General features: G+C 42.8%; 1 protein-coding gene across 6 annotated transcripts in view; it reads right to left on the bottom strand.

Moving 5' to 3' along the window:
* The window catches only part of MEIS1 (Meis homeobox 1), a 107,994-nt gene that overhangs the window by 37,698 nt on the left and 56,117 nt on the right, over window positions 1-14,179 (bottom strand). For all 6 annotated transcript variants that reach the window (XM_088052923.1, XM_014254704.2, XM_088052922.1 and 3 more), the window contains one exon: window positions 13,710-13,855. In XM_088052923.1, the coding sequence (XP_087909049.1) occupies window positions 13,710-13,855 (146 nt within the window). The remainder of the gene's footprint in view (window positions 1-13,709; window positions 13,856-14,179) is intronic.

A 14,179-nucleotide genomic window follows, 5' to 3' on the forward strand; every position in this document is an offset into this window, starting at 1 on the left:
TTCCAAGTGCCAAGACAGAAAAGCTCTTGCAGGTCAGGCTATGAGAAGCAGTGTCTGGCTGAAGGATAACTGAGCCTCCCTCCAGCTTCAGCAGCAATATTAAACTGTGGTGGGGAGCTTGCATGTTGGCTGATGGCTCTACTTCTCCTGCCATATAAGCCCAAGGCTGCCTCCAACATATTCAAACTCCGTTTTCCCCCTTTTTACCCCTCTGTTAATTCTCCTCACTGTTTACTCAATCATTTTAGGTAGGGGTAAGTGATGAATATTGCTGAGTGTCAGTTTTTATGGTGCAAGATGAACAACCCCAAGGAGCAACTTACACTGAGTCCCAGGCTCCTGTCAGCCCTATAATTGATGATGTTTTCACTGTAAGGGGTGGGGACTGGGACACATTAAGGCTCAATAGGGGAAGTAAATGGAGTGAATTGACTCAGCAACTCTGCCTTTTACCACAGCTTCTAATAAGGATAAACTGATTACTGCCAAATGTACTTTAACATCACAGGGAGGGGAGGCAAAATAAATCGATCTGCTCAAAGGAAATAAATGCCATACCGTAAGTTTTTTTAGAAGTGAACTTTTATATGCAGAAGCCTAGAAGCATCTTGGCAATATGCTGCTGCTTCTTCCCGGGTTGCCATTTGCCACTAAACCAAAAATGAATTTGCAGCCTTAAAACCTTAAAGGTGAACTCAGCAAAAAGATCACTACAAAGCCAAGTTATCATTTTTGTACCTTCACTCTCAAATGACTTGGATAACAAAGAGGAGCATGGCAATGCTCACACTGTATTTCAAATGCAGACTTCATGTCAGCATCTTTTTACAGCAACTGAGAGACCGGATGCTCCAGTTCTGCGCCAGGCAGTAGGGAAGGCAAGCAGGCGGCAGCCCGAGTTGCCAGGGGTGACTATGGAGCTGACAAGCCCGAGATCCAGCAAAACCCGCCCTGACTGATGACTTCTGGGTTCCTGCTGACCTTTGATCCCTTCTGGTTTGGCTGGGAACAAAAGAGCCCGTTCACCAGGGCCCCTCACACGTATATTTAACGAAAGCAGCCATTGCCTGTATGCTGATTAATGTGTTTGCCTTCCATGCGGCAGCAGGAGGACCACGGCCACCCCGTGCTGCTGTGCAGGTAAGCTCCAGCTTACCTAGCTTGTATGTCACACAAAATAAATCAAGGAAATCCACCACGAGGCACATAAAAATGACTAAAACAGGTAAAGACAATTTTTGTCACTGATGCAAGGAGCTGCTGAGACCGGCGATGGTGCCACGAGCACTATCCCTGTGGACCCAAAAACCTGTGGAGGGTTTCTGTCATTAGAGATTTGACGCTGCTCTGACACCGAGGGCCATCAGCAGCTCAAACACACTGTTGCAAAGACGCTGTCGGCTACAGCAACCATGGAGGATGCTGTCCAACCCTCAGAGGCCACTTTCATCACTGCATATTGTCACCATAGCAATGAAGCTGAATGCAGGCAAATGACAAGGGTCTGTCATCACTCAGCCCTGGCCTGACAGCCCTCAGCACCAGTCGCTCTCATCCAGCCTCAACACACAAATAGGTCCTCAGCAGGCCCAAAAGTAATAATCTACCCCTCCACAATGTCATCGTTTCATTGGCATTCCCGGCAGCAGTGTGCACCCCTTACACCCCCTGGAGATGGCTCTGCTTTATTCCACAGGGAATTTTCGTGCTTTAGGGAAAAGGAAAAGTCAGAAAAGAGAGAGCCAGAAGGGATACAGTGGTACCCACACATCAAATATCAGAGACAATCAAGGAACGAAACAAAAAACAAAAACAAAACAAGAAAAAACAAAACAAAACAAGGAAAAAATCTGTTGGAAAAAATGGAAGTAAAACGTGACAATTAATGTTTGAGGGGAAAACAACAACACTCCCTATGTAATGGCTTCAGCAAGGAATAGCAGTGGTACTGACAAAGTCTAAAGCTCCTTTCTAATATTAAACATGGCAGTTGTATATAAAATGCATCCGCTGCTCCCTTCACAGAAACAGGTGTTTGGGGTGAAGTCAGGATAACTGGCAAGGTATGCTGGGCTGTCACCGACAGCAAGCACGGCCAACACACTGCTCTGCCTTCACGCCAACACCAAAATCAGGGTCCCAGTTATTTTCACGCTCTTCCTGCCAGAGATGCCACAAAGAGACAATTAACTTGGTCTACTTCCCTGCTGCCTGGGTGGAAGTACAGCAAGAAATGACAGAAATCAGAGATGGCAAACACTATCTCATCTAGAGCTCGTCTGCCTGCTTGGATTAATCATAACATCTCTATTTCAGGAGAATTTCTGTGTGGGGTCAGTTTTTACTCATCCTGCCCTTGCAAACTCGCCCCTTTTAATTGCAGCACGTGGGGAAGGTGGTGAGAAGGATCTGTCTTGGTGGTTACCTTGCTTAGCTCATCTTGACCACGCACTTTGGATTTTACTTTGTGTTTAGTCATACAGAATACCCCAATTTAACAGCGACCCCATGTTACCGTGCCAGCCCTCTCACCATTTCAAAAGCTGCCTTTTAATGATATTTAATTTAGGCTGGCTTATATGCTACATTTGCTAGTGAACACATTGGCTGTGTGGCTCTTATTTAACACAATCACTGTCCCCCCACGGTGTGCAACACGCTCACCGGTCTGCAGCAGCCCTGGAAAGACAATTCACTGTTCAAACATTTTTTAAACCTGATTTACCGTTCCAGAGAAACAACTCCGCAACTAATCTTCCAGGACAAATGTAATGCCGAAGAGCAACTAAACTGAAACGTATAAATTCCATATATACTTAAAAATATCATTGTCTGTAATTTAATATAACAATATTTCTAGGCCTATAACCTTGCACGCAGAGGCAATTTCCCAAGCATTAATACTTAAATGGGTCATATGCACCACATCTGTCATTCTGTCCTGAAGTCTATGAGGCACAACCAAGACTCTGCAAGCCTATTGATTTTTCTAGCATTTGCTTTAATTTACTTAACCATTGAGAAATCCATCAGTACATAAAGGGCAACTGTCCATTACTGCCTCATTTGCAGACATTCTTTCCCCTCTTTTTTTTTTTTCTTCTTTTTTTTTTTTTATTTTTTTTTTTGTAAATATTTCCCTTTAAATCGCTGTGTGTTTACAGTGTAAAAACGAATCCGGAAAGTGCTCACACCTGTTTCTGTTCAGTAACTGCTGCACTGAGGTATATGTAATGTGCTTAAAGATAGAATAAATATCTAGACATTATTACATCTGTGTGCAAAGGGTGGTAAATTAGATCCTAATTACATTAACAGGGATTCTGCCTCCCAGCTTAAATTTTACATGAGCACTCTGTAAAAATCCAAAAGCTCTGCTGTGGTTTCTTTATGAGCTGGTGATTACAGCTACTTCCTATGCGGTCACTAAATATTCTGTTTACAAATAAATGAAGAAGCTTTGAGCCAACTTGCCAGGGTAATAATCCGTGTTTTTTATTTTTTTTTTTCCCCAGCAAACCTTTACCACATAAGCATGGCAACAATCAGAAGCCCCGGCTTCATCTAATTACTCTATCACATAATTTCACAAATTGCCTTTTCACTGGGGAGCCAAGTGCAAAACACGCTCACAGTGGGATTTCAGGCAGCAGCTTTCATTTACTACTCATTTCTTGTTAAATTAAACACAAAAACACCAGTTGTGTGAAAGAAGTCAAAAAGAATGCTTGCAAATGAGCCAGACAAGTGTATCTTACATTTATACCATTTGCACAAAATAGCTCATTGGCAAGCTGGATTTTTAACGGCACCATTAACATCTTTAACCCTTTTCAGGCCTGGCATGAGGCTGGTAACTGGACCATTCTGACCAAACTCAGCCCAGCAAAACAGCACCAGGCAGAGCATCAGCCTTATCCTTTTGTTCATAACTGGGAAGATGGGCAGCATGCTCCAACTCTGCCTCCACATAACCCCTTCAGCTTACCAGGGGTTAGAGGACAAAATCGATTCCACAAATTTCTGGGTATTACACCCACCTAATGCAAGGGAGGGAACAGTCCTAGAAATAAATCAAGTGGGATTTGCAAGCACAATTTCTCTTTCATCCAGGACAGCCCTCCAAGGTGTGGGGTACCAGTGAGACTTGGGGACACAGGGACCTGGAGCACCAGACCCCTGTTAATTATCTGAGAGTTAACAAGGCAGGATTGCAAGCTGCCACCAAGGAACACAAATTATTTTGAAAATAATTGCAGCCAGTGTACCATCGCTGGTGGAAGTGAACCAGAGGTTACACTGCTCTAAAATGACATTTTGTACATCAACAAGTACAAAACTAAAACACGACCATTAGTAATTAAAGCTGCTCCTTTTGCAGCACCAAAGCCAGTAGGTCAGGTACCATTTTACATCAGAAACCAGCCCTGATGGCTGCAGATTTGCCAACACTATCTACACAGGGAAGAAAAAAAAAAAAACACATTAGCAGCAGCTGTCTGTGTGCCTCGACATTGAAAATCCTATTCATATAGACAGGTGGAGTAATTTAAAAGCCAATGTGGTGCAATTTTGATGCAAGTAATGCCACTGTTTACTAAAACGCCACCATTACTGCTGTTTATGAAAACATTACTGAAATTGCATTTTATTCATAAGAATCCTAAGGTTTGGGTTATTACCAGTTTCAAAATAATTCTGACCCCAACTGCAGCTTATGGCCCTCTGGGGTTTACAACCTGCTGCACTGACAGACCCATGCTCAGGTTTCAGCAATGAAATCAAGGGTTTATCCTCTTTGCCGTTCCCACACAAGCACCGTGCAGTTCCTGGATCAGCACAAAATCCACGGCAAATAAGCGGAGTACTGCCAGTGAATCTGTTAACTAGCCAGATTGTCTAATATGGCATTTACCTTTCCAAAAATATCATTAGGAACACCAGAAGCTCTGTCTGACATGAGTAAGGATGGCCTAGGAAAAAGAGTTTCACTTCAAAGCTGATTTTAGAGCAATCAACAGAGCAAAGCGCCTAAGGCAAAGTCCCACCATTTTCTTTATGAGTTCAGAAAGAGTTCTTGGAAAATATCTTGATATCATGAGCAGCCCCTTGGTTTTACTAGTGTGACTCGAGTGACCACCTTAGTGCCACTAACATGACTACCTTGCTTTTTGGATCACAGGGACAGAGGACCCAGTGTGAGAATAAGTTCTTTTGTGGCTAGGTTTTTTTTAAAAGCGCTTCCAAACGTTTAATGCTGTGCAGGTTGGATTACAAAGGGCCAAACTTTTTGGATTACAAAGTAGCCAAGAAAAGAATATTCATGCTATATCTAAAATCTGAGAAGTATTTTCTGGGCAGAAGTTTCTGCTTCATAAAGCAAAAGATGAAGTGGTAAGGCTCCGAGACCTTGCCTTATTAAAATGATGGCCCACCACTGAAGTGAAACGAGCACTCCACTAAATACTCTGGGTCTAAATCAGGCAATGATGCAAAAGGCGAGGTAAATTAGATAACTACATATTAACTTAAACCCTTTTCTGCCTACTTACCTTCTCTCTACACATGCATTTAGCACAGCTGTACCTTACAGGGTGAGGAGCTGGAAGTACAATGATGACTCATCAATAAGATAAGATTGGTTGGATTTGATGATCTTAAAGGTATTTTCCAACCTTAACAGCTCTATGAATACATTTGTTCCATGAATAACGACTCTATGAATATTGAAAATTGGGTTTTGAGCTGAGCGTTTTGTTGGAAAGGATGGCATTACCCATGGAAAATTTTAACTTTACACCACCAAAAAAAAAAATATCCCTTCCAAAGGAAAATTTTTCTCTGGGAAACTTTGATGGGCAGACAGTAAACACAAGTACTTATTATTAGGAATTAGAGCCTCTTTAATATATGCAACAAGAAAAAGTATGTAAGCTGTAACAGTGCAGATTCTGTGTAGCTGAAGGTAAATGCAGGAAAAGGGGAACAAAACTTTTTCTAAAATGGGTAAAAAAACGAGTCACTTCTCATGCCTGTCCTGGAGCAACAAACAGACTATAGCCACCACAACATCACTGCTTTAGCTTATCCAGACAAGGGTTAAGTTCATGCAAACAGATGTAGGATAGTGTATGCCAGAGCAAGGGAATGCATCTTACACAACTTGATGTACCACTTCCAAATGTGACCCTATTTGAAAGGCAGCTTATCTTACACCACAGATTAACACATCTCATCAGATATGCGCCCAACTGGTTTGGTGCCTCATATTTTGGCACTTTACCTGATCTGATTAAGTCATTTGCTAGCACACTGGCATGCTGTGAAACTGCTTCAAGAGTAAGATTTCCAACAAAAAAATTAACACTGGCACTTACATACATAAGCATATCTGAGAATCAACATAGGCTCTTTTGTAGCAACCGTGTTAGAGGACAAGCTAAATAAACAACTAATAATGAACAACCGAGCCCATTAATTTATCCTCATTTCCTGCTCAGCCACTGCTTGCCAAGATACTGTTGCTGCCTTTAATGCACTTCATATTGCAAACTGCTCGCCAAAATATTTCCACGCATATTTCCAGATTTAAAAATTGGTGACCAAACTTTTTCCCTCCCTCTCTGTCCCCCTTCCAAAGGTGACACTTGGATTTTGTACGTCTGCTCTGACTGCAGAAAGGCAGTGCGTCGTGTAACACATTGCCGTGTCTTGACTGGAGGAGGCTAACTTCAAAAATGAAGCTGCACACGCAAAATAACACAGCTGCAAATATAAAAAGAAAGGAGAGGGTGGAGAAGAAAGCAAAGCATCTACTGCTGACTTAAAAATTCTTATTACTGCAAACATTCTTGCTGGTAAACTCATTTCCGAGAATATTTATGCAAACAAAAGGAGTTCTAGCACAACCAGAGCAAGTGTAATTTAGCATCTGAATTAATGTTTATCATGTTTCAACTTTTCAGTATTCCCTTGCTTCTACTCAGACGTGAAATTCTGCTAGTGTCTAAATACTAATGTGTTTCAGCAGCTTCAAAATAATTCAAATTCTTTAATGTGCCAGTGGCTTCCACATTGGCACAATAGTGCCTCCAAGCTAAAAACTGTGGGAAATTGGGAAAAAGGTAGGATAGACCTTTGGGAATAGACACACACTCTTTCTCTAAAAACTTGTTGGCTGAGATTATTGGCTACCTTCTGATTTCAGCCAAAATACTTCCCTGGATCACTGCCATTCCCAAGACCTGTGAGGAGCCCCGAGGAGATGACACATACCCTGTAGTTTAAGACATGATGGCTGTCTTCAATAGAAATGGAGCTAAATCACAGGTATTAAAAAAAAAAAGATGCTGTAACTACACCACACTTCTGAATGTGAGAAGAGCCTAAGTAAATAATCTGTTTTCCTTGAACTAACTGCCTAAAGCACCCTCTATTTTTCCTTTCTGTTCTAAGACCAAAGGTTTGTAGGACAGCCCAGCGCTGACAACTTAAATAATCTACAAGACAGTGCATGAGACATGCTCCTTCCAAGAAATCATGAAACTGGGGCAACAGCTGCATCGCCAAGGGTATCACCCAAAACCCAACAATTTTCTTTTAAAATGCCAACATTTCCCTCATGCTAGAAAATGGACCAATCCTTGGATGTTCAAGAGCAGGTCAAAGCCACAGATTTGAGGATGATTAAAGAAAATGCTGGAACTTTTAACAGTCACTGTCCTCCATAAAACTCCGTGAGGGCTGAAGGGTTAAGAAGCTAATTCAAACACACTTAACCTAAATCCTCTTTGTCCTCCTTTCTGGAGCTCTCAACTCAATTGAGACAGAGCCCTAGAATAATTATCTTCTCCCATAATAACATTTCCCATTTTCTGCCATTGGAGATGACTGCCACAGCACCTGCCCCCGCAGAAGGGAGCTGAGGACCCTCCTTGTGGGTTACCTGCACCAACCTGTGTTAGATGCTCTTGTTGGATGCTCTGACAGGTCTTCCTGCTGCCAGGAGCAGGAAAAGCCCTGGCTCCCACCTTCCCAGTCAAGGGGATGGCGGTGCATGAGTGACTCAAGGCAAGCTGAAAAGCCTGGCTTTTCCCAGGAATTTGGGACAGCTGCCACTGAGAAGTCTTGCAGATGTGGAAGAAAGCTTTTTACAGCTTTGTCCACAATAAAATCAAGTGAAAGAGGAGACTTGCGTATTTGGGATAAAGCGGGAGGACACCCCCACACACTCCAAGTCCAAAATATGGAAATCTGACCCCTGTTACGCAGATGAGCTCCGGGAGCCCTCTGGCATTTTGCAGAGCAAGTACCAGTTGGTGCAGGATGGAGACTCACTGTGAGTTGTACTTTCTTGGGGGGAAGGGTTGTTATTTTCTTTAAATGCTTCCAAATCTCTCGAGAGGAGAACAAAGAAAACCTGGTTCAGCCAAGTATTTTGCCCTTTCCATGTTTTCAGTACCCTAGTTTTGTACCCATCTACCCTTTCACTATACTCCTTTCCAAAGCCAGGCAATCCCACATGGGAGTAGGGGCAGGCAGCCAAATTAACCCCGTGCTTCTCCCAAGGCAAAATCTCATAACTATGGAGGGATGAGAAAAGACATGTAATCCACTTGTTTTAGCTTTACAGAGTTGCTAGCCACTAAAATATTAACATAAAAAGAAAACTTGTAGAATTAAATGGTGTAAGTTTTCTATCACAATGGCATCCTTGAAGCAATGGGGACGATTTTTCTCAGCTAGATTCAAAATATCTGCTTCCAATAAATTCTTTTACAAATAACAGTTTTACTAAATAGATTGCATATTGCTTATTTTAAATTTTCTTGTTTCGTATGATGGCATCAAGTAATCAACAATAGTTAAAAATCCAGATACATAATAGAAAAAATCCTTCTACTTTAAAGTCAACATCTTTCAGCCGTGTCTTTTACCTTCTGCTCAGTCTCCCCTTTCAGTAAGATTTAACCTCTTAAGGAAATTGTTTTAAAAGCAGTTCAAAATAATGATTAAATTATGGGATTTCCATGAAAGAAATCCTCAGCCCATTCATTTTTTTTTTAAAATCATGGCAATTTGTTTTTTAAAAGGTGTTTGAAGTCCTTGAATCTACCTCTTGGCACCATTAAAAGGGAGTAGTTTATAATCCCCTAATGTGCTTAAATAAAGCCTTCAATAGTTTAAATTGTTATTAAACATCTTTTGGGATTATAATTTTATGGCTTTTTTTGCCTGATTAGATGATGAACGTGAAGATCATCAAATACTCATCATATAACAAACCAATTACATCGTATAATCCCCAAAATGAGGTTTGAATCTCAACATTTTAAATTAAGCTGGATTTAAAGGATGCAGAGTATTCATAATGAGTGAAAAAACACTTGAAACAACACCCCACAAATTCCCTTCTCCTAGTTTTGGATGAAAAGGAATTTATACCAATTCCAAATACCAGCTTATACCAATAATACCATTGCTGGGACAGAAGTCCAGGATGGGCTGCAGCAGAAACTAACCCTGTTTCCGCAATTAAATTTATACAGATTTAACTGTAAGCAAGATTATTCTTTAATTCCCTTCCCCCAAGTTTTTCCTTTATTTTACAATCTCTGCTGAGGGATGTACACTAGAGTGAGGAGATAGGCTTGAAAAATCTGGGGGGAGAGGATAACCCTGAATGTTAAGTGATCAAGAAAAAAAAAAATGTAAATTTTTTTTAGAAGTCTAAAAGGCTTACAAAACATTGCTGGGCTGCAATGCACTCTGAAATTATCCTTAGGGTGACTTTCTGAAGGGAAGCACCAGCACAGAACTGGTTTATCCCAGTCCCTCCTCCAGCCCCTGCCATGGCATTTGATGCTCTGATGCCACTCCACAAGGCTCTTCTCTATTTTGACTCAACTTGAACAAACAGTTCTTCACCAAATTATTACTATTCTTCTTTTATTCCAGATAGTAACAAGCTTCCATCTCAAATTTATAGCAAAATCCTAAAAGCAGATTTCATAAACCTCCAAATTTGCCAGATGGTGTTATAAGCTACCATGAAAACTTCCTGTAAGCTCCACAACTACATTTTTTCCCAACTTACAGCCCCACCTGAGCAGCTCTTCCAACCCAGATGCTTAATCAAAACTAAATCAGAACAGCAAGGAGTTAAAAAAATATCCTGCAAAGTCCTAAGTGTGAATCTGGTCAGCACTTTTGCAATTGTTTTAGCTGATTGTTTTTGTTGTTATTATTCCAAGAGGGGGGGAAAAAAAGAGGCAATTTGGATGAATTTATCCCCTGATTTATCCCGTGAAAAGCTTCAGAGCATACTGCCTGCATCTGCAGAGGACAGCACTTCAGTCTGCACATCAGTCAAAATACTGTGGGGGGCTGGAGCCTGACACTGAGTGGGAACTACTGCCCAAAACACTTCAGCATCCGGAGAGAAAAAAATGGATTTCCTCCTGAGCGTGAAACAAGAACTAGGGGACAAACCTTCGGAAATGAAGTCAGTCCACAGAGGAAGATTTAGAGCTCTTGGAGATGGAATAACTGCATAGAAGGAATTAACCCAACCTATCCACTTCTGAAAGACTGTATTTGTCCAATATTTATTTTAGGTCTATCCAACCAATAATCATTAGTATGACAGACACAGCAATTACTGTCTATTTTATTTAATTCCATGCCACTGATGTGTATTAATATTACAATTGTGGAAGAAATTTGCTTTTAAAAAGGAGGACTCCCAACTAACACCCCAATTAGGAAGCACCAATGGTCAGGGGGATGCTGGATTTTGCACTTAACTGCTCATTTCTCCTCTGCCATTTTTCAGATGGCAAAGAGAAGGCATCTTCACTTTGGGGGCAAAAGGGAGGTATCACCAGTCACAACGTATCCCCTGCCTGAACCACCCCTCTGTCTTTCCTCACCTCCCACTTTAGGGAGGACCTTGTGTTCACCCCACAAAAGAACAAATCCACTGATAAATAAATGGGTAAATAAATAAATAAACAAAATGTGTGGGCTCTCTGGTTTCCTCAGGATGATCTCCCTCCTGCAGCAAGGACATCAGGTGGGGACACCACCAATACCACTGTGCAGTGTTAGAAGAGCAGCCATGGAGCCCCGATGCCCTCAAGAAAGAACAGGAGTTTCAACTCCTTCAGCCTCTCCCCCATTACTCCTCAGCTCTGATCGCAGCCATTACTTGGGCCTGGGTTTGTTTTGGGGTTTTTTTGCAGACAGGACAGCACCCCAAGCAGCCTGCGAACATGCTCTGTTGCTCTAGCGCTTGGAAGAGCCTACAATGTTCTCCAGACATGTTTTAATTTGAGGAAACTGTCCAAGATCCTGCCTAAGATCTGCCTCAAGATCCTGCCTGGAGAAGGTCAGACTGGATAAACCAATTCTGTTTTACTGAATTGATCAGGTAAGTCTGGAGCTGCCAGAAGAGGAGAAAGCTGCCTTGCAAGAAAACTGCATGCTTCACATGGCTGGGAGGACTCTGCACTGGGGATGGTGGATTTTTAAAGCAAGCTTTAGCTCAGTGTTACAAGGTAGAAAATGCAGCATTGCATAGGTCTTGGGAGGAATGGCTCTTTCTGTATTTGAGTCTTCCAGAAGCAGACACCACCTCACAAGCAGATGTTCAGATGTTGTCTCCTAGAGACTGCCAGGAGTCCTGCAGCAAACTCAGCAGGCACTCTCCTCTTTTGAACACTATTACCACTAAAACCCTGCACCTAACCCAGGTGAAACAGTGAGGGGGTCTGTTCAGTCTGTTCTCTGCTCCTGAGACTGAGCATGGAATTAGCTACAGGGTCAGGTCAAGCTCATGTAGTTAAATGCCCTACATGGGGTGGATCCCACCACAAAGGCTTTTTAGAGACACCCTGCAGCCTTCTGCCATATACCCAGAAAGGCATTTGGAGGGGGTGTAACTGGTCCAGGCTAGGAGTGTGCTGAAGATTCCTCAAACAGCTTGCTAGGACTGACCTCTGTGTTCCTCTGCTCAGATTTGGGTGATGCATTATTTACTAGCACAAACACAGCAACAGGCCACTTTCAGGAAAAAATATTTATACTACTTAATCTGCAATTCCTCTCTGGAAACTACAGGAATTGACATGCAGTTGTTCAGTGTTCCCTGGTGTGCCTTGCCCTGACTGCTGAGCTTCCAGGGCCTCTCCTGACTCCTGAACCTAGACCAGGTGCATCAGGCTGGTGTGAGCCCTGCTGCTGGCACAGCACCCGTGGACTGCCTTGGGGGTGGATGTCCTTAACCTGCAGAGAGATGCCAAGTGTCATCTCAGGTGAGGACCTAGAAAGGGGGAGCCATCAACACCAGAGGGACCTCAGCCTTTGGAAACGCTGGCACTGAACACACCAGACAGGGCTGAGGACCTGGCAAAGCTGGGGCATGGCTGACACGGAGCCTGCCAGAGAGAGAGATTAACCCGGAGACATCTGAGGCCCTCTCTGGCCTCCGAGGAGCAGGGCTCCAACATGAAGGTTCATTCATAGCGACCCAGGACCGCACAGGACAGGATTCCCTGCCTGATCCCCGTGCTGACAAGAGTCATGGCAGATATCTGGTTTCTTGGCTCAGCAGGGGATGGAGGGGTGATGTGCATGAGCGCTTCCTCCGCTTTACGAGCACACCCTTGGCAGAGCTCCCACCGGGGCTGGGCAAGCTGGCCAGCTTCTAGTTTCATCCTGACCCTAGCTACAGAGGAAGGAGTCAGCTGCTGGGGTTAGAAGCAACAGCCCTTCCTCACTACCACCTGTAGACACCCCAGCAACCCTTGCCCTGACCCTTATCCTCCTGGTACAGAAAGGCTCAGGCAAAAAACCTGGGGCGTAAAGCCCAGATCCCCACAGCGGATAAAAACACAGTGATAGATCACCACAATTTGACAAAGAAGGAGAATGGCAGTAGAAACACTTTTCTAAATGCTAGTATTAGAAGGTGTGTTACATATTATAGAGCCCTGAAAGCAGCTCCAGTATCCAGCTTAACCCCACACACCTGTCCAGAGCTTTGATTTCTAATCGCAGGAATAAAAAAACCCCATACAGGGAGCTGTGGTAACAGAAATAACTGCACATACCCCCACCACTTCCTAACATTAAATACAGGGGTAACTTACACTCTGGGAATGAGACCGTCTCAAAGAAAAAAATTATGCTTTGCTATTAAACCAGATACATTCAGACCTTTCATCATGAAGCTTCTGATGATCTCTGACAAACATCTGAATAAGGTCTTTGTTTGCTTTTGGCTTTGTTTTTTAATCTCCCCAATTGTTTTCTGCAGTTCTCTGGAGCACAGAATCAGGGGCCAAATGCTGCTCTGTGCTCCAAAGCAGAGAGTCCCACTGCAAAGCAGGACAGGTCTGCAAGAATATATTCATATAAGCTTTAAGTAAAAATCACATTTGGCAGTGATGTCCTGTTAACAACTGCATCTCAAACAAACAAGCAAATCTAAAAACAACACACACACAAAAAAAACCCCATACCATAAAAACATACACTCTATGCTCTTCCCCTGGCATCTAGCAAATGAGGCAACAACAACAACTCTGCTCGGAAAAGTCCCTCTACTGCCTGGCAGCAACATCATACGTATTTTTTCTTTCTATGACTACTACAACTATGACATTATCCATGTTTTATTTTGCATATGTGATCTAGAGTTCACTTACTGTTAGATGCTGGAACAGCCATGCCCTCATGATATTTGTGGCTACTTTGGGAAAGATGCCACGCTTTTTATGTCGCTTTTTGTCCTTATCTGGATCATCATCATCACCTGTGCTGGGGGAAGCTACACTGTTGTCCAAGCCGTCACCTGTAAATATAGTGAATCAAATTTTGACTTATGCTACCTTTATATACTTCAGCCGAAGCCTGGCTTTGGGTATAAACTGCATGAATATTTAAATGAGGTATAAATTCTTTAACACCGTAATTCACCAGGGGTTGAGGGGATGGGGGAAGGGGGGGGAGAGACACAGGGAGAGGGAGGGGCTCAGAAATGTGTTGGCCCCATTCTGGTTTATCTTGAAGGACAGTGTGGCCATCTCTGCCATTGTAACCCAGAACAAAAAGTGCTTACAAATTATAAAAATAAATTTGTAAGCATCCAACTTGCAAAGGTGGAAATGCTGGCTCT

Source organism: Pseudopodoces humilis, chromosome 3 (assembly GCF_049639895.1).
Source record: "Pseudopodoces humilis isolate 2021_Gansu_Grassland_sample_001 chromosome 3, ASM4963989v1, whole genome shotgun sequence".
Taxonomy (NCBI): Eukaryota; Metazoa; Chordata; class Aves; order Passeriformes; family Paridae; genus Pseudopodoces; species Pseudopodoces humilis.